This window comes from Odocoileus virginianus, chromosome 7, assembly GCF_023699985.2.
Source record: "Odocoileus virginianus isolate 20LAN1187 ecotype Illinois chromosome 7, Ovbor_1.2, whole genome shotgun sequence".
Taxonomy (NCBI): domain Eukaryota; kingdom Metazoa; phylum Chordata; class Mammalia; order Artiodactyla; family Cervidae; genus Odocoileus; species Odocoileus virginianus.
This window is the reverse complement of record NC_069680.1, coordinates 81,081,918-81,107,135: the sequence shown is the minus strand read 5'-3', so window position 1 is coordinate 81,107,135 and position 25,218 is coordinate 81,081,918. Positions and strand designations below refer to the sequence as shown.

The window sequence follows — 25,218 nt, the reverse complement described above, 5'->3', positions numbered from 1 at the left end:
GACTTCTTTGCCTTCTTTTCTTGGGAGAGTCCAGCTTCAGTATTGAGGACGGATGAGGAGGAAGAAGGGTAGGGGGAAATGAGACTGTTCAGGAGCCAGGGACATGCTCTCTTGTCAACTCTGGAACCCAGAAGAGTAACGAGGCCCCTGGAAGACCCCCATGTTTGGCATGGGTAGTGGCCCTCTAGCCCCTCATGCCAGGGGACTGGGAGTGATGCCCTTAACCCCTCCCTTCACCCCAGTATGAACAGCCAGCTGTACCCTTCTCTCAAGCTAAGAGTGAGCTCCCTGACCACTTGGGGAGGAATTCATCCCAGCCCCTCTCTGCACTCCCCAGGGTGGTCCTGATGCTCAGAGAGCCACCTCGCAGGCAGCCCTTAATATTTAACTGTGAAACTCCACAAACCCACTTCACCTCAAGAAAGCAGGGGCTGACACCTTGGGCATCTCATAGATACTGCAAAGTAGAGTCCGCGGGCCTCGTGGGGAGTGTCAGATCTTGTGAGACATTCTGGAAGCCTTGCTGCTGTGTTTTCTTTCTCCTTTCTTAGTATTTATTAACATATGTGACCTTGGCAACAATATAGGACAGAAAGCCTTATGATGAGAGCAGCTGTGTCCAGCTGTGGGTTTCTTGACTCATTGCTTGGTGTGTTTTCTTGGTTAATCCTGCTCAGTTTGAGGCAGTTTCTTCAGTGATGAGACTTTTTCTTCTAGGATACCTTTGATAATTTAACCCTTGCATATTACCTGCTTGCTCCACCTGCCCCCCCCCTGCCCCGCCCCCGCCAGTGATCCTTTGGTTAGATATTGGATTTCCTGGATTGATTCTCTATTTTTCTTCCTTACCATTTATTTGTTGAAAAAATTGTCTTATAAAATTTCCCATATTCTGAACTTTTTAGATTGCATCCCCATGAAGTCATTAATATTTAGTTTTTCTGTCCCCTATGTTCCCTGTAGGTTGGTAGTTACATATAGGCCTGATCAGGTTCAGGTTTGATATTTTATTTTTTCTACAGATACTTTATGTTGAGTCATGTCTGACTCTTTGCGACCCTATGGAGCCCAAGAAAGTAAAATCTATCACTGTCACCAATTTTTCTCCATCTATTTGTTATGAAGTGATGGGACCAGAGGCCATGATATTAAATGTTTGAATGTTGAGTTTTAAGCCAGGTTTGTTACTCTCCTCTTTCACCCTCATCAAGAAGCTCTTTAGTTTCTCCTCACTTTATGCCATTAGAGTGGTATCATTTCCATAACTGAGGTTCTTGATGTTTCTCCCGGTAATCTTGTGATTCCAGCTTGTGGATTCATCCAGCCTGACCTTTTGCATCGTGTACTCTGTTAACAGAATAAAAATATATACAGCCTTGTTGTACTCCTTTCCCAATTTTGAACCAGTCAGTTGTTCCATGTCCAATTCTAACTGTTGCTTTTTGACCTGTATACAGGTTTCTCAGGAGACAGGTAAAGTGATCTGGTATTCCCATTTCTTTAAGAATTTTCCACAGTTAGCTATGACCCACACAGACAAAGGCTTTAGCGTAGGCAATGAAGCAGAAGTAGATGTTTTTCTGGATTTCTCTTGCTTTCTCTATAATCCAACAAATGTTGACAATTTGGTCTCTGGTTCCTCTGCCTTTTCTAAATTCAGCTTGAACATCTGGAATTTCTTGGTTCATGTACTGCTGAAGCCATGTGAAATGAATTCAGTTGTTCGGTAGTTTCACCATTCTTTGGCACTGCTCTTCTTTGGGATTGGAATGAAAGCTGACTTTTTCCAGTCCTGTGGCCACTGCTGAACTTTCCAAATTTGCTAACATTTTGAGTGCAGCACTTTAACAGCATCATCCTTTAGGATTTTAAATAGCTTAACTAGAATTCCATCACCTCCACTAGCTTTGGTCATAGTGATGCTTCCTAAGGCCCACTTGACTTCACACTCCAGAATGTCCAGGCTCTAGGTGAGTGACCCACCAGTGGTTATCTGAGTCATTAAGACCTTTTTTGTATAGTTCTTCTGTGTATTCTTGCCACCTCTTCTTAATCTCTTCTGCTTTTATTAGGTCCTCACCATTTCTGTCCTTTATCTTGCCCATCCTTTCATGAAATGTTCCCTTGATGCTTCACTCTGCTTCTCTAAAACATAAACACATTTTCTTAAAAACAGTATGTATACTTTAAACTTTAATTTTGACTCATTTTGTTATATTGGTGAATAGAGTTCTTTTAAACCAATAAGTCAGGTTATTGAAAAACTGTGTTCTTATTAACTTCTTGGTTTACAGTCGTTGAAGATACAAGGTAGAGTAGGTACATTCTTTAATATGGATTATCATATAGTCCTTCAAAATTACATATAATATGATTTTTCAGGGCTTCCCAGGTGGCTCAGTTGGTAAAGAATCCACCTGAAATGTGGGAGACCTGGTTTGATCCCTGGGTTGGGAAGATCCCCTGGAGGAGGGCATGGCAACCCACTCTAGTATTCTTGCCTGGGGAACCCCCATGGACAGAGGAGTCTAGCGGGCTGCAGTCCGTGGGTTTGCAAAGAGTAGGACACAGCTGAGCGACTAAGCGCACACACATGATCCTTCAGCATTACAGGTCTTTTAATCTGCTGTTTATGCCATTAGACTTCTACCCTAGCTTTTTTCTTTGGTAAAAAAAATTATTTTATATTGAAATATAGTTGATTTACATTATTATGTTAATTTCAGGTGTATGGCAAAGTCATTCAGTTATTCGTATACATATGTCAATTCTTTTTCAGATGCTTTCCCCAGATAGGTTATTACAGACTTTTGAGTAAGAGTGCCCTGCGCTCTGCGGTTGGTCCTTGTTGATTATCTATTTTATATATAGTTGTGTGTATATGTTAATCCCAACCTCCTAATTTATCCCTCCCCACCCACTTCTCTCCTTGGGAAACCGTAAGTTGGTTTTCTAAGTCTGTGAGTTTGTTTCTGTTTTGTTAATAAGTTCATTCCTATCATTTTTTGTTTATTTTTTCTTTTTTAAAAATTTTAAATTGGACGATAATTGCTTTACAGTGTTGTGTTGGTTTCTGCATACAATAACGCAAATCAGCCATAAGTATATATTGTGTCCTCTTCTTCTGAAGTCTCCCTCCCACCCCCTCGTATCATTTTTTACATTCCATGTATATGTGATATCATATGATATTTGTCTTTCTCTGACTTAGTATAATAAGGTCTATCCATGTCGCTGTGAATGGCATTATGTCATTGTTCTTATGGCGGAGGAATATTCCGTTTATATATGCTCCATGTTTTCTTCACCCATTCCTCTGTTGGTGGACAGTAGGTTGTTTCCGTGTCTTAGCTGTTGTAAATAGTCCTGCAGTGAATATTGGCGTGCATGTACTTTTTTAAGCAATTTTTCTGAATTAAAATTTTTATTTATGTACTGTTGACTATGCTGGTTTTTCACTGCTGTGCATGAGCTTTCTCTAGTTGCAGCGAGTGGGGGCTACTCTCTAGCTGTGGCATGAGGCTTCTCATTGCAGGGGCTGCTGTTGTTACAGAGCATGGGCTCTAGGGCCCGAGGGCTGAGCAGTGGTGGTACACGGGCTTAGTTGCCCTTTGGTATGTGAAATCTTCCCAGACCAGGGATCTAATCCTTGTCAGGCAGATTCTTAAGCACTGGACCACCAGGAAAGTCCTCGTGTATTTTTTTGGATTATGGTTTTCTTCGTATATATGCCCGGGAGTGAAATTGCTGGATCATATGGTAAAGTTCTATTTTTAAATCTTTTTTAAAAAAATTTTTGTTTCTGACTGCCTCACGGTGCTTGCAGGATCTTAGCTCCCCAGGGGCTTGCAGGATCTTAGTTCCCCAACCAGGGATTGAACATGGGCCCCAGCAGTGAAAGTGCCCAGTCCTAACCACTGGATCACGAGGGAATTCTCTATTTTCACTTTTTCAAGGAAACTCCATACTGTTCTCTGTGATGGCTGCTCCAGTTTACATTCCCATCAACAGTGTAGGAGGCTTCCCTTTTCTTTACACCCTCTCCAGCATCTGTTTGTAGACTTGTATTTGATGATGGTTATTCTGACCACTGTGAGGTGATATATCATTGTAGTTTTGATTTGCATTTCTTTAATAATTAGCAGTGTCAAGCATCTTCTCGTGTCTGTTGGCTTTCTGTATGTCATCTTTGGAGACATGTCTATTTAGATCTTCTGCCCATTTTTCAATTGGATTGCTTGGGGGTTTTTTGTTACTGAGTTGTATGAGCTATTTGTATACTTTGGAAATTAAGCCCTTGTCAGTTGTATTGTTTGCAAAGAGCTGTGTGGCATTATTCTGGGCTTTCTATCCTTTTCCATTGGTCTGTGTTTGTGTTTTTATACCAGTACCATATTGTTTTATTATAGCTTTATAGTATAGTCTGAAGTCAGGGAATCTGATTACTCCAGCTCTTTTTTTTTTTTTTTTTTTTTACTCTTCAGGGTCTGTTGTGTTTCCATACAAATCTTAACAGTTTAAAGACCAGAGCTATATTAATACATCTGTTACCCAAACATTATTGACTGGTGACATCTCAATATGCCCTTGCATAACAGATCACTGGCCACAGCTGTTAGTTTCTGCAAAAATCCCCTAGTCAGTGTCTGTGTGAAGATTTTTTGTTCTAGATCTGCAAAAAATACCATTAGTAATTTAATAGGGATTGCACTGAATCTCTGGATTACTTTGGATAGTATACTCATTTTGACAATATTGATTCTTCCACTCCAGAAACATGGTGTATGTTTCCATCTGTTTGTGTCATCTTCGATTTCTTTAATCAGTCTCTTAACAGTTTTCAGAGTACAGGTCTTCTGCCTCCTTAGGTAGGTTTTATTCCTAGGTATTTTGTTCTTTTTGACGCAATGATAAATGAGATTGTTTTCTTAATTTCTCTTTCCGACCTTTCATTGTTGGTGTATAGACATGCAGTAGATTTCTGTATATAATTTTGTATCCTGCAGCTTTACCAAATTCATTGATGAGCTCTAGTAGTTTTCTGGTAGCATCATTAGAATTTTCTTTTTTTTAGAATTTTCTTTGCATGGTATCATGTCATCTGCAAACAGTGACAGTTTTACATCTTTTCCAATTTGGATTCCTTTTGTTTCTTCTTCTCTGATGGCTATGACTAGGACTTCCAAAACTGTGTTGAATAGAAGTGGTGAGAGTGGACATCCTTGTCTTGTTCCTGATCTTAGAGGGAATGCTTTCCGCTTTTCACCATTGAGTATGTTGTTAGCTGTGGGTTTTTCATATGTGGCCTTTACTGTGTTGAGGTATGTTCCCTCTATTTACACTTTCTGGAGAGTTGTTTGCAGAAATAGATGTTGAATTTTGTCAGAAGCTTTTTTTGCATCTGTTGGGATGGTAATATAGTTTTTATTCTTCGCTTTGTTAATGTGTATCACACTGATTGACTAGGGGATGTTGAAAAAGTTCTATCCCTGGAATAATTTCTGCTTGATCATGGTGTATGATCCTTTTAATATATTGTTAGATTCGGTTTGGTAGTATTTTGTTGAGGATTTTACATCTATGTTCATCAGTGATACTAACCTGCTATTTTCTTTTTTTGTGTGTCATATCCTTGGTTTTGATATCAGAGTGATGGTGGTTTCATAGAATGACTTTGGGAGTGTTCCTTCCCCTGCAATTTTTTGGAAGAGTTTCAGAAGGATAAGTGTTAACTCTTCTCTAAATGTTTGCCAAAATTCACCTGTGAAGCCATCTGTTCCTGGACTTTTGTTTGTTGGGAGTTTTTTTTAATTCATGGTTTCAATGTCAGTACTTGTGATTGATCTGTTCCTGTTTTCTATATCTTCGTGGTTCAGTCTTGGGAGATTGTTTTTTTCTTTTTTTAAAAAATTGTTGATTTATTTGGCTGCACTCGGTCTTCATTGCTGCCTGTGGGTTTTCCCTGGTTGCAGAGAGTGAGAGCTACTCTTCATTGTGGTGCATGAGCTTCTCTTTGCAGTGGCTTCTCTTGTTGTGGAACCAAGCTCTGGGGCATGTGGGCTTGGTACTTGTGGTTTGGTGGCTCAGTCGTTGAGGTGCATGGGCTTAGTTGTTCCACAGCATGTGAGGTCTTCCCTGACCAGGGAGTGACCCCATGTCGCAAGCACTGGCAGATGGACTCTTAACCACTCGACCACCAGAGAAGCCCTAGGTGTTTTTTGGTTTCTTTGAACATCTTCAGTGATCCATTGGTTATTAAATAGCATGTTGTTTAGCCTCCACATTTTTGTGTTTTTTTACAGATTTTGTAATTCTTCCTTGTAATTGAAGATTAGATTAGAATCTGCAGGCATTGTGGTCAGAAAAGATACTTGATATTATTTCAATTTTGTTAAATTTACCAAGGCTCACTTTGTGACCCAACATATGATTTATCCTAGTGAATATTCCATGTGCACTTGAAAAAAATGTGCATTCTGCTGCTTTAGGATGGAATGCTCTGTAAATACCAATTAAGTTCATCTGGTCTGATGTGTCACTTAAGGCCTGTGTTTCCTTGTTGATTTTATGTCTGAATGATCTGTCGATTGATGTAAGTGGAGTGCTAAAATCACCCACTATTATTGTGTTGCTGTCAATTTCTCCTTTTATGTCTGTCAGCATTTATTTTCTATATTGAGGTGCTTCTATGCTGTGTTCATCTATATTTACAGTTGTTAATGTCTTCTTGGGTTGACTTCTTGATCATTTTGTAGTGTCCTTCTTTGACTCTTGTAATAGTCTTTATTTTAAAGACCTTTTTTTCTGATAAGAATATTGTTACCCCAACTTTCTTTTGAATTTCATTTGCATGGAATACCTTCTTCTATCCCCTCACTTTCAGACTCTTTGTGTCCCCAATCTGAAGAGGGTCTCTTGAAGACAGCATGTATATGGATCTTATTTTTGTATCCATTCAGCCAGTCTATGTCTTTTGGTTGGAGTAGTCAATCCATTTACATTTAAGGTAATTACCAATATGTATGTTCTTCTTGCCATTTTGCTCATTGTTTTGGATGTGCTTTTGTAGGTCTTTTTTCTTTTTTTCTCTTATGATTTTATGACTGTCTTTAGTGTTGAGGTTGTATTCCTTTTTCTATGTGTGTGTTTATATATGTGTACAAGCATGCTCAGTCATGTCTGACTCTGTGCAACCCTATGGACTGTAATCTGCCAGGCTCCTCTGTCCATGGGATTTTCCAGGCACGAATCCTGGATAGGTTGCCATCTCCTCCTCTAGGGGACCTTCCTGAACTAGGGATCAAACCCAATTCTCCTCCGTCTCCTGCACTGCAGACAGATTCTTTACCACTGAGCCATCAGAGAAGCCCATGTATATATGTACGCATATATGTTTATATGTATATGTGTGTATGTATATGTATATACACATATATATTTATATATATAAATGTACTATATATTTATAGTGCATTTCTGGTTTGTGGTTACCAGGAGGTTTTGATATAGTAGTTAGAGGACTTTTAATCTACTGCTTGTGTCATCAGAATTTTACACTACCTTTTTTCTTGATTAATGTTAGATATGAGTTTCTTAGTATCCCAAATGCAGAGTTCGAAAGAATAGCAAGGAGAGATAAGAAAGCTTTCCTCAGCGATCAATGCAAAGAAATAGAGGAAAACAATAGAATAGGAAAGACTAGTGATCTCTTCAAGAAAATTAGAGATACAAAGGGAACAATAAACTTGGGCACAATAAATGACAGAAACTGTGTGGATCTAATAGAAGCAGAAGATATTAAGAAGAAGTGGCAAGAATACACAGAAGAAATATACAAAAAAGTTCTTAGTGACCCAGATAACCACGATGGTGTGATCACACACCTCCAGCCAGACATCCTGGAATGTGAAGTCAGATGGGTCTTAGGAAGCATCACTACGAACATAGCTAGTGGAGGTGATGGAATTCCACCTGAATTATTTCAGATCCTAAAAGATGATGCTGTGAAAGTACTGCGTTCAATATGCCAGCAAATTTGGAAAACTCAGCAGTGGCCACAGGACTGGAAAAGGTCAGTTTTCATTCCAATCCCAAAGACAGGCAATGCCAAAGAATGTTCAAACTACTGCACTATTGCAATCATCTCACACACTAGCAAAGTAATGCTCAAAATTCTCCAAGCGAGGCTTCAACAGTACGTGAACCAAGAACTTCCAGATATTCAACTGGATTTAGAAAAAGCAGAAGAACCAGAGATTAAATTGCCAACATCCATTAGTTCATAGAAAAAGCAAGAGCATTCCAAAAAAACATCTCCTTCTGCTTTATTGACTATGCCAACACCTTTGACTGTGTGGATCACAGCAAACTGGAAAATTCCTCAAGAGATGGGCATACCAGACCACCTGACCTGCCTCCTGAGAAACCTATATGTAGGTCAAGAAGCAACAGTTAGAACCGGACATGGATCAACAGACTGGTTCCAAATTAGGAAAGGAGTACATCAAGCTGTATATTCTCACCCTGTTTATTTAACTTATATTCAGAGTACATCATGAGAAATGCCAGGCTGGATGAAGCACAAGCTGGAATCAAGATTGCTGGGAGAAATATCAATAACCTCAGATATGCAGATGACACCACCCTATGGCAGAAAGCGAAGAGCAACTAAAGAGCCTTTTGATGAAAGTGAAAGAAGAGAGTGGAAAAGCTTAAAACTCAACATTCAAAAAACAAAGATCATGGCATCCGGTCCCATCACTGCTTGGCAAATAGATGGGGAAACAATGGAAACAGTGGCTGACTTTATTTTCTTGGGCTCCAAAATCACCACAGATGGTGACTGCAGCCATGAAATTAAAAGACGCCTGTTCTGTGGAAGAAAAGCTATGACCAACCTAGACAGCATATTAAAAAGCAGAGACATTACTTTACCACCAAAGGTCCATCTAGTCAAGGCTATGGTTTTTCCAGTAGTTATGTATGGGTGTGAGAATTGGACTATAAAGAAAGCTGAGTGCTGAAGAATTGGTGCTTTTGAACTGTGGTGCTGGAGAAAACTCTTGAGAGTCCCTTGGACAGCAAGGAGATCAAACTAGTCAATCCTAAATGAAATCAGTCCTAAATATTTATTGAAAGGACTGATGCTGAAGCTGAAACTCCAGTACTTTGGCCTCCTGATGCAAAGAACTGACTACTTGGAAAAGACCCTGATGCTGGTAAAGACTGAAGGCAGGAGGAGAAGGGGCTGACAGAGGATGAGATGGTTGGATGGCATCACTGACTCAATGGACATGAGTTTGAGCAAGCTCTGGGAGTTGATGATGGACAGGGAGGGCTGGCGTGCTACAGTCCAGTGGGTTGCAAAGAGTCAGTCATGACTGAGTGACTGAACTGACTGACTGATTATCGTTGTTATTACAATGAATTAGGAAAAAGTACTTTTTAAAGTGTTCTTAGAACACTTAATTTTCATCTATAGGAAAATCATAATATTTTTTTTTAGAGCATAATACTTTGCAGTCATCAGTGTGATGAATATAAAAATCTGTAATTACTGGCCTTCAATGACAGAAAATGTGTTCTTTGTTTGATTAAACTATTACCCTTATCAACCATGTGTTGTAGGACTAGTAACAGATAAATAGAATACCTGTTGTTCAGTTTATTATAAGTGACTTCAGTTTGGAATCACTGTCATTTCACTGTAGAAAGAAGTCTAGCCAAGATAACATGTCTAGCAAAGGGAGGCTAATGCAGCGTTCCTGGAGTCTTGTTAGAAATATGAATTCTCAGGTTGGACATACAGAGATTCTAATTCAATATTTCAGAGTTAATTTCTAGGACTCATCATTTAAAATGTGCTCCCTATGGAGAAGGAAATGGCAACCCACTCCAGTATTCTTGCCTGGAAAAGTCCATGGACATAGGAGCCTGGCGGGCTGCAGTCCATGGGGTTACATGACTGAGCTTGTGTGCACGAGGGTGGAGGGAGATGGGTTGGTAGCAATAAAGTGGTAGAACTAAAAATAAATAAATAAAATGTGCTCCCTAGATGATTCTGATGTCCCATTTTGAGATTAAGTTTTTATTCCTTTGGTTGCACCAGGAAGCCACCAGAAAGCAAAATAAAACCATCTGAGCCCTTAGTATAACTGCCTTTACAAAACCAAGCTTTCTATCCTGGACTTCGGCTGAGGCTTTAGTTAAGAAATAGCCACTTCGGAAACACCAGTGAATATGTTATGAAGGTGCTATCAAGTGAGATGTGTTCTTCATTATCTTAATGCTCTTTATACAAACAAAGACTCTGTGACAAATTACTGTTAGCTCAGGGAACAGGAAAAAACTGAGATGTTTTTACTACTGACCAAGAAGATTGCATCTTTTTCTTTTTGCTGCAAGGAAACTCAAAGCTACTTGACTAGTACTTTTTCGATTATTCTCTCCTATCCTCTTTTAATGCTTCTTATCTGCCCTCCTTCAGCTTTTTTGTTGTTGTTGCTGTTGTTAGTGACTTTTGGTCTTTCAGTATCCAGTTTTCTTTCTTCTGAAAGTTAAAAAATGTTATCGAATTATAGTTGATTTACAATGTTATGTTTATTTTCTACTCTACAGAAAAGTGATTCAGCTTTACATATGTATGTATATTTTTTTCTATTAGGGCTTAATTCTCACAGGATATTGAACATGGTTCCCCATTCTATACAGTAAGACCTTGTTGCTTATCCATCTTACATATGATAGTTTGCAACTGCTAATCCCAAGCTCCTAATCCTTCCCAACCTTCCACCACCCTCCCCGTGCCTGGCAACCATAAGTCTGTTCTCTTCATCTGTGAGTTTTCGTTTTTTAGATATGTTCATTTGTGTCATATTGTAGTTTCCACATATAGGTGATGTCATAGGGTATTTGTCTTTCTCTGATTTACTTTGCTTAGTATGATAATCTCTGGATTCATCCATGTTGCTGCAGATGGCATTACTTCATTCTTTGTAACGGCTGAGTAATATTTCATTGTGTACGTATACCGTCTCTATCCATTCATCTGTTGATGGACATTTAGGCTGCTTCTATGTCTTGGCTATTGTAAATAGTGCTGCTGTGAACATAGGGGTCATGTATCTTTTTGAATTAAGAGTTTTTTAAATTCTTTAATTCTAGTCTGGATACATGTCTAGAAGTGGGATTGCTGGGTCATATGTGAGCTCTATTTTTAATTTTTTGAGGAACCTGCATATTGTTTTCCATAGTAGCTGCACCAATTTACATTCCCACCAACAGTGTAGGAGGGTTTCCCTTTTCCCCATACCATCTCCAGTGTTTGTTATTTGTAGACTTTTTAATGATTGTCGTTCTGACTGGTGTGAAATGGTACCTCATTGTAGTTTTGATTTGCATTTCTCTAACAATTAGTGATGATGTGCATCTTTTTATGTGCCTGTTGCCCATCTGTTATGTATTCTTTTCTCCATGCTTGTAAGTTTCTCTGGAGAAGCAGGATAAAGTTCAAGTTCTTTACCACATTGCAGCCTCTTCTGACACAGTTGGGTGCAATCTCGTAGTCAGTCTCTCTTGGCGGCTGTTTTTCTTGGTTTCTAGTCATAGACGCTTGTCTTTTTCTGTGCTTAGTTGTTTTTCTTTGAGTGCCAGGTATTGGTTGTAAAGAGTTATAATTTGAGCTTTGCAGTGGTAGTGTCTTCTTCCAGAGAGGACTGAAGTGAACTCTGGCAGATGCAGAAGGTCCCAGCAATTCCAGGTCACGTAAGCACATCTGGGAATGTGATTGTTTGACGTTAACCTTCAGTCACTACAGGGGATAGACTATTTAGGTTGGTTCCTTCTTGCTCTTAGGTTGAAAGCATTTCAAGGCCCAGAACAAAACCTGGAGAGTTTCTGGCAACCTCCACCTTCCTTGAGAGACTCTGATTTTCATTATTTATCTCTCACTCCTTCAAAAGTGAAAGTCAGTCACACAGTCGTGTCCAACTCTGCGGTCATGGACTGTAGCCTGCCTGGCCCCTCTGTCCATGGAATTCTCCAGGCAAGAACACTGGAGTGGGTTTTCATTTCCTTCTCCAGGGAGTCTTTCCGGCCCAAGGATCGAACCGGGTCTTCTGCATTAGAGGCAGATTCTTTACCAACTGACCCACTGGGGAAGCCTTAGTCCCTCGAAAGCTCCATTCAAAGCTGAACAAAGCTTTGTTCAGCTTTGTAGCTTTTCAACCTTTTCTGCCAGAATCAGCAGATGCCCAAGGGAAAAAAGTTGCTCCAAGGCTTCGCTTAACTCCAGGTTTCCCTCTTCTCTCAGATTTTGGCCTTGTAGTTCTTCAGTGCCTTTTTAGCTCCATGGTGGTTTGAAAGATATGTGTGTGTGTGTGTGTATTTTACACTGTGGTAAATTATACATAACTGAACTTAACATTTCAGTCACTTCTAATTCAGCGACTTCAAGTAGAGTAACGTTGTACAGGCATCACCGCCATTCATATCCAGAGCCCGCTTCATTTCACGGGGTGAAACCCTGCAGCCGTTAGGCAGTGACTTCCTGTCTGCCCTCGCTTCAGCTCCTGGCAGACGCCATTCTACTTTCTGTTTCTATGAACTTGAGTATTCTCGGCCTCTCATATAGGTGGCCCCAGACTTCGTCTCTGCTGAACGACACACACAGTTGGGTTTCCAGAGCAGGGGCCCAGGACACCCCACTGAACCTGGAGTGCTGAGTCCCACCCCCCACTCAGCCGCCTTTGTGCGGTGGGAGGGACTGGGGGTAGGATGAGGTCCTGTCTGGGTCGCCGAGGATGCCTTCCCCATTATGGCCCAGGAAACGGAGCCAGAAGTTCTCAGGCCCTTCTGTCCCCATTGCCTGGTGAGGGTATGGAAGTGGAAACACCCCAAGTTAGAAATCCTGCCAGATTCCGTGGTTTGGGGCAGGGAGGGTTGGAGGCTGCAGGGGTCCCAATGACCACCCAGATTCTACACCACGTCCCCTCTTCTCTGTGTATGACCTCGAGACGTGGTCAGCTGGCTCCCTTTCCACGGCCATGGTCTGCTCTGGGTTGGACTGGGCTGAGCGTGGGATCTCACTCTGAAGGAAACCTGGTTACACTTCTCCCACATGTCTAGGTTTTTTCTACTCGGACCTAACATTGGTCTCAGTTTTGCCCTAATGAGGTGAGGTGTAAACACATGTGTTTTCAAGGTTTTCGGTATGACCCCTTTAACTTCAATGGGAGTCAGAATACATTATGAATCAGAATAGTCAGTGTTCCCCCCGCCCCAACGCAAGTCCATAGCAGGGGCACTGGGGTTTATTTTAATTGTAGGGCATAATTTCTGTATTTGAGTTAATTTTTATCAGCCCCAGTTATGATGCCTAGCCATCCGTATTGGGTATGAACCTATTATCTAGAGACTTGGGTTTCTTTCTGAAAACAGTTCTTTCCTATGCTCTAGTTTCATGATGTGGTTTTAGCAGAGTTAATCAGAAATGACTCAGTTTATACAATTTTATTCAGCTTCAAATAAGCCAAGCCCAGTGTCCTGCCACCCCACCTCCAGACAGCTGCTTGCTCACAGCGGCCATCACTGGCGCTGAGACCTTGTGGACTGCTCTGGCAGTGCGCCAGCTGCCTGGGGACCGTGCCTGGGGGCGTCAGCTTCAGGTGCGCGGGCCCTTGGTGGCAGGCGGGTGCCAGGTGGACCTGGGTCTCAAGTGCCAGGTGATGGGGGGGCCAGGTGATGAGTGCATGGACTTTGGGATGAAGGACTGAACATTTCTCTCTTTCTGAAGAAAACCCAGGTGGCACTAGTGGTAAAGAACCCGCCTGCCAGTGCAGGAGACGTAAGAGGTGTGGGTTCAGTCCTTGGATTCAGAAGATCCCTTGAAGGAGGAAATGGCAACCCACTCCAGTATTCTTGCTTGGAGCATCCCATGGACAGAGGAGCCTGGTGGGCTACAGTCCATGGAGTCGCAAAGAATCAAATATGACTGAAATGACTTAGCATGCATGTATTGTTTGTTTTTGTGTGTCTGGCTTAGTTTACTTAGCATAAAGTCTTTAGGGTTCATCCATGTTGTAGAATGTGTCAGAATTTCATTCCTCTTTAAGACTGAATAATACTCCATTGTATGGACAGACCACATTTTGTTTAGTAATTGATCCGTCATTGGACACTTTATCTATTCATCAGTTCACTTTTGGCTATTTTGAATAATGCTGCTATGAAGACAAGTATACTAATACCTATTTGAGTTCCTGCTGTCAGTTCTTTGGGTGTTTGCCCAGAAGGAGAGTTGCTCGATTAGGTGATAGTTCTGTGTGTAGCTTGCTGAGGAATCACTGCGCTCTTTTCCAGAGTGGCTACACCGTTTTACATTCCTACTAGCAATGCATAAGATGAACACTTTCTACATAGCCCTGCCAACACTTATTTTCTCTTTTGTTTTGTTGACACAAGCCATTCTAATTGGTGTAAAGTGGTTTTTAAAAATTGCTTATCTAGACTTTCTAGTTCTCCACAGGAGGGTAGATCCAGAAGCGAAACTCTTTGTCTCACATACTTTTGCACCCAGCACAGTTCTGTGTGCATGTGTGTGTGGCTAAGTCGCTTCAGTCGTGTCTGTTTCTTTGTGGTGCCTTGGACCATAACCTACCAGGCTCCTCTGTCCATGGGATAGTGGGTACTTAATAAATACAGGTAGAAGAGAGAGAGGAAGGTAAGAAAATGCTCTGAAAACTGAATGTGGTTTGCAAATATAAGATATGAGTTATACATGGCATAGTATGGTGAGTAAGTATTGACTTCTGCAGTTAGAATGACGTGAAGATGTGTGACTTTGGGTGTTATTTTACCTAAATTGAAGAAAAATGCTGATTATATATATAATTTTACTTTATGAACAGCATATTGCTAGGCTAGGACTCAAAAAAGTATGTATTTGTTCAGGAACTGTTAAAAAAAGATAATAATAGTATCTCATTTGTAAAGATGAAATGTCTGTTGTAAGGATAACATGAAAGAAAGCAAAGTTTCTGGCACATAAGTGCTCAGTAGCTATAGTTATTTTCTGCAGTTGTATTTTTTGTTGATTTTTTTGAACCAAACTTACTGTTGCCTTTGCTGTTTAAGTCCTGAGTCCAAGGTTACTTTTTTAAGACTTCTTTCTTCCCCAGTGATGTCTGTGTGATATGATTTCCATTGCAAACTGTATTTGCTTACAGAAAAATGGAGCCTCACCTTGTCCTAATTTCTCATTTGGGTTTTCTTGTTCTGCCAGGACTCTGGTTAGGAGTAGAATGGGACAATCCTGAGCGGGGAAAGCACGATGGAAGCCACGAAGGGACTGTGTATTTTAAATGCAGGTAACTTTCCATTTTGAATTGGCCTGGCTGTCTTTGTTTATTTATCTTTAAAATGTTTATGTGTTTATTTGGCTGCGACAGCTCTCGGCTGCAACTCCTGGGATCTTCGTTTTGGTGCTCTCGTAGCTGTCTAGTTGCAGCACGCAGGCTTTTTTGCCCCCAGCCGTGTGGGATCTTAGTTCTCCAGCCAGGGACTGAGCCCAAGTTCCCTGAATTGAAAGGGGGTCTGAACCCCAGGGAAGTCCCTGACATGGTTATATTGACTAAAGGGGGATGGAGAAGAGGCATTTGACTCTTCGGGTGGTTAAAATATAGAATTTGGTGTATTCTAAAAAGCCCATACTATTTGTAGAAGTTTTTCCTTGTTTTTATTATCTTTTTAGTTTGTTATGCTTTTTGTTTGTTTATTTTTGGCCGTGCTGAGTCTTCGTGCTGAGGGCGGGCTTTCTCTCACTGTGGCAAGTGGGGGCTACGTTCTAGTTGTGGCGTGCAGACTTCTCGTTGCAGTGGAGGTTCTAGGGCGTGTGTGCTTCAGTAGTTGGAGCTCATGGGAGCTTAGTTGCCCCAAAGCATGTGAAATCTTCTTGGACCAGGGATTGGATCCGTGTCTCTTGCATGGCAGGAGGATTCTTAACTGCTCGACCGCCAGAGAAGTCCTTTTTCCTTGTTTTTAAAACTCTCAGTTTTAACCTTACAAGTGGGATTGCTTTCTTTGTCTTTTTTTGTGTGTTTTTGTTTTGTGACGGTTTTTTCTTTTTTTATTGAATGGATATAAACATTTCTCATTGATTCATTAACAAGATAGCCTATAAGAACTAGGTAATTAAACAAAATATGGAACATCCAAATAGTGGAATGCTAGACCACTATTTTTAAAAGCTCTTGTCATGAAAAGAATTATGCATTATAGTGCTCCTGATATTTTTACCTGTTTGATTTCAGAGAAACTATGTGAAGCTCTGAAAAGGATGGTGGGGAATTTCAGCCAGTCTTTCAAATTTTCATTGGTGTTTATTTTCCCTAAGTTTCAATTTCTTGCAATAATCTTTTAATATTAAGCTTTGTTATTGTTCAGTTGCTAAGTCTTGCACAACTCTTTGCAACACCATGGACTGCAGTATGCTAGGCTTCCCTGTCCTTCACTATCCCCTAGAGTTTGCTCAAATTCATGCCCATCAAGTCAGTGATGCTATCTAACCATCTCATCCTCTGTCACCCCCTTCTGCTTTTGTCTGCAAGCTTTTCCAGTGAGTCAGCTCTTCACATCAGCCGACTGTTGGCCAAACTGTTGGAGTTTCAGCATCCATTGAATGTTTAGGGTTGACCGGTTTGATCTCCTTGCAGTCTAAGGGACTCTCATGAGTCATCTCCATCATCACAGTTTGAACACATCAATTTTTATGCACTCAGCCTTCTTTATGGTCCAATTCTCACATCCATACATGAGTCCTGGAAAAAACCATAGCTTTGATATGGACCTTTGTCAGCAAAGTGATGTCTCTGCTTTTTTATACTCTGGGTTTGTCATAGTTTTCCTTCCAAGGAGCAAGCATCTTTTAATTTCATGGCTGCAGTCACTGTCTGCAGTGATTTTGGAGCCCAAGAAAATAAAATCCATCACTGCTTCCACTTTTTCTCCTCCTGTTTGCTGAGAAGTGATGGGACCGGATGCCGTGATCTTAGTTTTTTGAATGTTGAGTTTTAAGCCAGCTTCTTCACTCTCCTCTTTCATCCTCGTCAAGAGGCTCTTTAGTTCCTGTTCACGTTCTGCCTTTGGAGTGGTATCATCTGCATTTCTGAGGTTGTTGATATTTCTCCCAGCAGTCTTGATTCCAGCTTGTGATTCATCCAACCCAGCATTTCACATGATGTACTTTGAATATAAATTAAATAAGCAGAGTAACAATGTACAGCCTTGTTATACTCCTTTCCCAATTTTGAACTAGTCCATTGTTTCATGTCTGGTTCTAACTGATGCTTCTTACCCTGCATACAGGTATCTCAAGAGACAGGTAAGGAGGTCTGGTACTGTCATCTCTTTAAGATGTTTCCATAGTTTGTTGTGATCCACATAGTCAAAAGCTTTAGTGTAGTCAAGGAAGCAATCAGTTTCCTCTGATGTTTTTCTGGGATTCCCTTCCTTTCTTTGTAATCAAAGTGTTGGAATTTTAATCTCTAGTTCCTCTGCCTTTTCTAAACCCAGCTTGTACATCTGGAAGTTCTCTGTTCGTGTACTGTTGAAGCCTAGCTTGATGGATTTTGAGGATAACCTTACTAGCACGTGAAATGAATGCAATTGTACGGTACTTTGAACATTCTTTGGGGTTGCTCTTCTTTGGGATTAGAATGAAAATTGACCTTTCCCAGTCCAGTGGTCACTGCTGAGTTTTCTAGATTTGCTGATGTATTGAGGACAGCACTTTAACAGCATCATCTTTTAGGATTTTAAATAGCTCAGTTGAAATTCCATCACCTCCACCAGCTTTCTTCATAGTAATGCTTCCTAAGGCCCACTTGACTTCACACTCCAAGTTGTCTGGTCTAGATGAGTGACCACACCATCATGGTTGTCTGGATCTTGAAGACCTTTTTTGTATAGTTCTTCTGTGTATTCTTACCACCTCTTCTTTATCTCTTCTGGTTCTGTTAGATCCTTAGTGTTTCTGGCCTTTATTCTGCTCGTCTTTGCATGAAATGTTCCCTAGATACCTCCAATATTCTTGAGGAGATCTCTAATCTTTGCCATTCTGTTTGCATTGTTCATTTAAGAAGGCCTCCTTATCTCTCCTTGCTATTCTCTGAAACTCTGCATCCGGTTGGGTGTATCTTTCCTATTCTACCTTGTCTTTTGTTTCTCTTCTTTCCTCAGCTATTTCTAAGGCCTCCTCAGACAACCATTTTGCCTTCTTAGCATTTCTTTTTCTCTGGGATGGTTTCGACCACTGCCTCCTGTACAATGTTATGAACCTCCATCCATAGTTCTTTAGGCACTCTGTCTACCAGATATGGGATTCAGTCCCTTGAGTATATTTATCACCTCCACTATATAATCATAAGGGATTTGATTTGTCATACCTGAATGGCCTAGTGGTTTCCCCTACTTTCTTCAAGTTAAGCCTGAATTTTTCAGTAAGGAGCTGATGATCTGAGCCACAGTCAGCTCCAGGTCTTTTTTTTTAAATGACTGTGTAGAGCTTCTCTATCTTTGGCTGCAAAGAACATAATCAGTCTAATTTTGTATTGACCATCTCGTAGTGTCCATGTGTAGAGTCATCTCTTGCTTTGTTGAAAGAAGCTGTTTTCTATGACCAGTGTATTCTCTTAGCAAAGCTCTGTTAGCCTTTGCCCTGCTTCATTTTGTACTTAGGCCAAACTTGCCTGTTACCCCAGGTATCTTTTGACTTCCTGCTTTTATATTCCAATCCCCTGTGATGAAAAGGACGTCTTTTTTGTGTGTGTTAGTTCTAGAAGGTCTTGTAGGTCTTTAGCTGTAGCTGAGCTGTAGCTGAACTGTTTAACTTCAGCTTCTTTGGCCTTGGTGGTTGGAGCATAGGCTTAGATTACTGTGATATTGAATGGTTTGTCGTTTTTGAAATTGTACCCAAGTACTGCATTTTGGACTCGCTTGTTTACTATGAGGGCTACTGCATTTACTATGAGGGCTACTGCATTTCTTCTAAGGGAATCTTGCCCACCGTAGTAGATATAATGGTCATCTGAATTAAATTCACCCATTCCCATCCACTTTAGTTCACTGATTGCTAAGAAGTCGATGTTCACTCTTATCATCTCCTAGTTGACCATGTCCAATTTACTTTAATTCATGGACCTAACTATTCCAGGTTTCTATGCAGTATTGTTCTTTGTAGCATCAGACTTACTTTCACCACCAGACACATCCATAACTGAGCATCATTTCTGCTTTGGCCCAGCTGCTTCATTCTTTCTGGAGATATTAGTAATTTCCATCTGCTCTTTCCTAGTAGCATATTGGACACCTTCTAACCTGGTGGACTCATTTTATGGTGTCATATCTTTTCCCCTTTTTATACTGTTCATGAAGTTCTTGCAGCAAGAATCCTGGAGTGGTTTGCTATCTCCTCCTCCAGTGGACCATGTTTTGTCAGAGCTCTTCCCTGTCACCTGTCTGTCTTGGGTGGCCTTGCACGACATAGCTCATAGCTTCATTGAGTTTCGCAAGCCCCTTCACCATGGAAAGGCTGTGATCCCTGAAGGGGAATATTAAGCTTATCATTCTTTAAATGTTATACAGTGAACACATTCCTGGAAATCAAGCAGCTTCATGCTTTGGTTTTAACAATCTTTAGAACCCTAAACAAATCTAACTTTACTGACCTCTAAAATGAAGGTCAAAATTAGATAATCGCAAACTGTTTGCTAGTTTAGCAGTCTGTAATTTTGAAAAGTCAGGATGGAAGAGTTGGCATGTTCCTAGAGGCCAGTGGTGATAACACATATGTCACAAGGCCAGCTCAATCTATGGAGATAAAGGGAGCAATTTGTGTGTTTAGAAAGGTGTGGAAATAGAAATTTCTTAGCTGGGCCTATTGATGGCTTACCTGGGCCATGGCCTCACACAGCCTCCAGTGGAAGGAATGTTTCCTGTGGCACCTGCTCCAGTTCCTCCCAGTCACCCATGGCTGCTTGTCCGTGGTCGTCTCTGGATGTGATGATAGTCTCGGTCTCTGAGTAGTGACGTGAGGATGGCGTCAGTCCCGGCAGATGTGGGGTTTGCCCTGAAGTGCTGAAGGGAGTGGGCTTGGTGTTCCGTTCTTACTCTTGAAATACATCTCCTTGTTTTATTGTGTCTCCTACTCACAGCCTTGTCTGAGCATCTGCATGTCGAAATACATATTATCTTACTATAAATTACTTTTGTTTCAATGAAATGGGCATTTTTCTTGACTTTGAAATCCTATATGGGTAGGTAATTCCATCTCAGGTTGTTTTGGGGGCAGTGTAAAAGGGTGCATTGGCTCTGATATGGTGGATAACCACTGATCTAAACTAAAGGAATGACCTTTTCCTTTATAATTGTTAATACTGATGTTAATATTCATTCGAACATGGCTTCAACTAGTAAAGATTATGTCAGTATCTTGGAATCTCTAAATCAGACAAAACATTATATCACATGTACTTGTTATTAAGTTAATTCAGATCTCTTACTAACTTTATTGGAGTCTTCTTTCATATTTCAATTTTACTTGGAAAACCATAATTACAGTAAGTTTTTTTTTTTAACCATAGTAAGCATTCTAATGCTTTGATGCTGTTTTTATGAAACCAGAGCAGTTTAACACTGCCAGATGATAAATGTTCTCATCTTAGACTTGTGAAATAGGTAGATGACGAAAAGGGTGGCATACCCATTTTAAATGAGGCAAGCGAGTCAGAAGTGCCATCTTGATAGCAGAACTCAGATCTCCATCTCTTCAGAAGCATGTGTTACTATCAAGCGGCCAACTGTCAGACATGGTGTAACAGTGCGGTTATGTGCTCTAGCACACGTGTCTTGTGAAGACTATAGTTTGCTGGCCTCTGCATTGTAAACAGGATATCAGGGTATATTGAACTGGGTGTTTGGAGACCCCCTGCTTTTTGAGTCTCCCCAGCATCTCAGGTTACTGGGGTGACACCCTGCTGCTTGAGAGCAGACCTTGGGAGCAGATAGGGTGGTTTTCAAAGCCCAGCTCAGGGCGTACATTCTTCCCTCTGAACGTGGGTGCTGGTAATTTCACGTCATCTTTAGTTTCAGTTTGATTTCTGTATAACCTAAGGTAAATGTGGCAGTCTCTTATTTACAGTATTAAGTGCCCATAGTTAATATCTGTGACTTTGTCAATATACAGGAGCAGTCTACAGGCTTACCCCAAATGTAGCTGTGAGCCAGGCATCAGGGTCTCTCTCGGCCGCTCCTTTTTCTCCGTCTCTTGTCCTTGGAGGAGTTGAGTGGTGCGTTGAGCTGATGAACCCTGACGTTCTCTGTGTCTGGAGTTTCAGTGCTTTTTTCTCAACCTAAACAACCTATACTCTAAACTCTTAGAAATGTTTGGGTCAGTATTTTACCCTCAGCTATTATTGAAAATGTTCACTTTCTTGGCAATTATATGATTTCTCTTTTCTGGCGATTAAGAAATCTTAAAATGTGTTCTTCAGCACCATAAATAGAATTTATACTTGGCATCAGAGGGGACATGGTGTCCCAAACTTTATCCACGATACTAGTTAACAAATGGAAGCCCCTTTATTTACTGTGTGTAGCCTAAGATTGTCATAAAGTATTTTGAACTTCTTGAATGAGCATTAATAAATCAGTATAAAATATTCTCCCTGGGAACTGGGATCAATTGGGAGATGGGGATTGACATATATACACTATTGATACTCTGTATAAAATAGACAACTAATGAGAATTGACTATATACACTGTAAAGCAACTATATTGCAATAAAAATTAATTTAAAAATAAGTAAAATATTCTACTGGTATGGTATAAAGTGCTTCCAAGGTGGCGCTAGTGGTAAAGAACCAGTCTGCCAATGCAGGAGACATAAAAGACGCGGGTTTGATCCCTGGGTTGTAAAGATGCCCTGGAGTAGGAAATGGCAACCTGCTCCAATGTTCTTACACGGAAAATCCCTTGAATATCGGATTCTATAGGATATAGGCTATAGGCCATGGGGCCGCAAAGAGTCGGATACAGCTGAAAGACTGAGCACGTGGTATAAAGTGAATAGAAGAATTTTTAAAATAATCACTAAAATAAATAAATAAAATAAAATAATCACTAAATGTGCTGATAGGTTACAGGCAGGGTGAACCTCCATAAAAGGTGAAGAGAGAGATTTCATTTTTGGAAGCTTTCCATGAATCAGGGCAAAATAGAAATTGTGACGTTCAGAAGGAATGTGCAAAAAGATGCCTGTCTACTGGCCTTTTTTCTCCCCCTGCTGGGAAAATGAGTTCACCAGGTCAAGTCTCCTGTATACTTAATGTATATATATACGTTAAGTGAGTGAATAGTTCCCTCGGGGTGAATGGTTAGTTATGCAATCTTGGTGAGAAGGCTCTGGGCAAGCTTGTAACAAGCAAGATATCGAGATCAACATTTATCTGATACGCCCCAGGGACCCAGTCTTTCCCAGCACCCAGCATTTAAACCATCCCCAGTTTAAAAAAAAATGTTTACGATGGGACTTTTGGGCTCTGTTGGTCTCCCTTTACCTTTGAGTAGTGTTGCTGGATTCACTAAATAAAAACAGAAAATCCAGGTGAAATTTGGATTGCAGATAAGCAGGAAATAATTTTTTAGTGTAAGCATGGGACATGCATCATACATACCATTGTTTATCTGAAATCCAGATTTAACTGGGCACCTGAATTTTATCTGAGAACTCTGTTGGGCGGACCTAATCTTGATTACAGTGCTTTGTGAGAGTCTTCCATTTCTGAAAGGGCCATGGTCAGGATGTGAATTTGGCTACCTGCATTCTGTAATTGGTGGGCAGAAGCAGGCATGCTTGAACCATGCTGAGTGTTTATAAGAGAAAAAATTTGTGCTCTTCCCCCTTCACTCCCTCCCCTCCCCCAGTTTTTTCTCTTTAGACAGGGTTCAGTATTTCAGTGTTCAGATGCAACATCTTGATAGTAATCTATTTCAGTGGAATCTTTATGAATTACTAGTTTACCTTTGGAGATTTATGGTTATTGATGGGCACTCATTCAGCTGGCATTTTTCAGTATTTGCAGCACTGTCTTATTTTCTGAGAGACCTGCCAGGAATGTTGCAGAGGAGACCGACCTTGGATGTTATCCTTGATCTGAAAAAGGCACGGAGTCTACTTTGCAACCATCCAACAACATTCCTGACTCCTCTCCTCTGCCTGCAGCCAAACTACACTCTAGTAAAGGTCTATCCTTGAATTGTTCGTTGTTGTTAGTCGCTCAGTTGTGTCCAACTCTTTGCAAGCCCCTGGACCAGAGCATGCCAGGCTTCCCTGTCCTTCACCATCTCCCGGAGCCTGCTCACACTCATGTCCATTGAGCTGGTGATGCCATCCAACCATCTCGTCCTCTGTCATCCCCTTTCCCTCCTGACTTCAACCTTTCGCAGCTTCAGGGTCTTTTCTGATGAGTCGGTTCTTTGCATCAGATGTCCAGAGTACTGGAGCTTCAGTTTCTGCATCAGTCCTTCAGTGAATACTTAGTGTTGATCTCCTTTAGGATTGACTAGTTTGATCTCCTTGCAGCCCAAGGGACTCTCTGGAGTCTTCTCCAACACCACAGTTCAAAAGCGTCAGTTCTTTGGTGCTCAGCCTTCTTTAGGGTCCAACTCTCACATCCATACATGACTACTGGAAAAACCATAGCTTTGACTATACCATGGAATTGTTCATTACCACAGTTTTTAAAAGTATAAATTAAGGACAGAAATGAAAACCATGGTATTTGTTTTGCATTGTTGTTTTCTCATTTATTATAAAAGTGCTTCTTTTCTTTACTAAACAGCATTAAATAATAATACCTACTAACAGATCTACTAACTACTAAACTTTGTGATAGTGAGGAGAGGAGAGATAGAGATGCAGGAAAGGGTAGTGCACTAGTCATCAGGACTCCACGGTTTTTGGTCTTGTCTGTGCACCTCTGTAGAAGATGCCCTTGGAAGAGAGCACAGCTGCTCCAGTCTTCTTGCCTGGAGAGCCCCATGGACAGAGGAGCACGGTGACCTACAGTCCGTGGGGTTGCAAAGAGTTGGAAACGACTGAAGCAACTTAGCGCAAGCACAACACGTGTACCTCTGTGATGGTGATCCCGGCATCTCCAACTGAAATGGAATCGAATTAGATGAGTTGCTTAAAGTGGGAGCTGAGGTCCCTCTGCATCAGAATCCCCTGGCCGCAGCCCCCTTCCACTGAGTGTACATCCCAAGGTGGGTTCTAATAAGTTTTCCAGGTGACTGACTGGGTTGAGTTTGAGAAGTCCTGCATTAGATCATCTCTTAAGTAGTTTCCTTTGAACCTTTAAAAATGAGGCTAGCTACATTTAATCTCTTTAGCCAAGTGATAGAAACGCGTTTTATTTAAACAGGACTGTGTTCTTTACACTAGGATCCTTTAGTTTAGTTCAGTTCAGTCGCTCAGTCGTGTCCAACTCTTTGTGACCCCATGGACTGCAGCATGCCAGCCTTCCCTGTTCATCACTAACTCCCAGAGTTTACTCAAACTCATGTTCGTTGAGTTGGTGATGCCATCTAACCATCATCCTTTGTCATCCCCTTCTCCTGCCTTCAATCTTTCCCAGCATCAGGGTTTTTTCGAAGTAGTCAGTTCTTTGCATCAGGTGGCCAAAGTATTGGAGTTTCAGCTTCAGCATCAGTCCTTCCAGTGAATATTCAGGAGTGATTTCCTTTAGGATGGACTGGTTGGATCTTCTTGCAGTCCAAGGGACCTTCAAGAGTTTTCTTCAATACCGCAGTTCAAAAGCATCAATTCTTCGATGCTCAGCTTTCTTTATAGTCCAATTCTCAAATCCATACATGACTACTGGAAAAACCATAGCCTTGACTAGATGGATCTTTGTTGGGAAAGTAATGTCTCTGCTTTTTAATATGCTGTTTAGATTGGTCATAACTTTTCTTGCAAGGAGCAAGCATCTTTTAATTTCATGGCTGCAGTCACCATCTGCAGTGATTTTGGACTGCATTGGCCCCCAAAAATAGTATCTGTCACTGTTTCCATTGTTTCCCGATCTATTGCCAAGCAGTGATGGGACCGGATGCCATGATCTTTGTTTTCTGATTGTTGAATTTTAAGCTTTTTCACTCTCC

At 40.9% G+C, this 25,218-nt stretch overlaps 1 protein-coding gene across 1 annotated transcript in view; it reads left to right on the top strand.

Annotated features, from left to right (window-relative positions):
* Nucleotides 1-25,218, top strand: part of TBCE (tubulin folding cofactor E) — an 82,218-nt gene that overhangs the window by 31,872 nt on the left and 25,128 nt on the right. Inside the window, exon 3 of the mRNA XM_070471059.1 lies at nt 15,281-15,365. Coding sequence (XP_070327160.1) covers nt 15,281-15,365 — 85 coding nt within the window. The remainder of the gene's footprint in view (nt 1-15,280; nt 15,366-25,218) is intronic.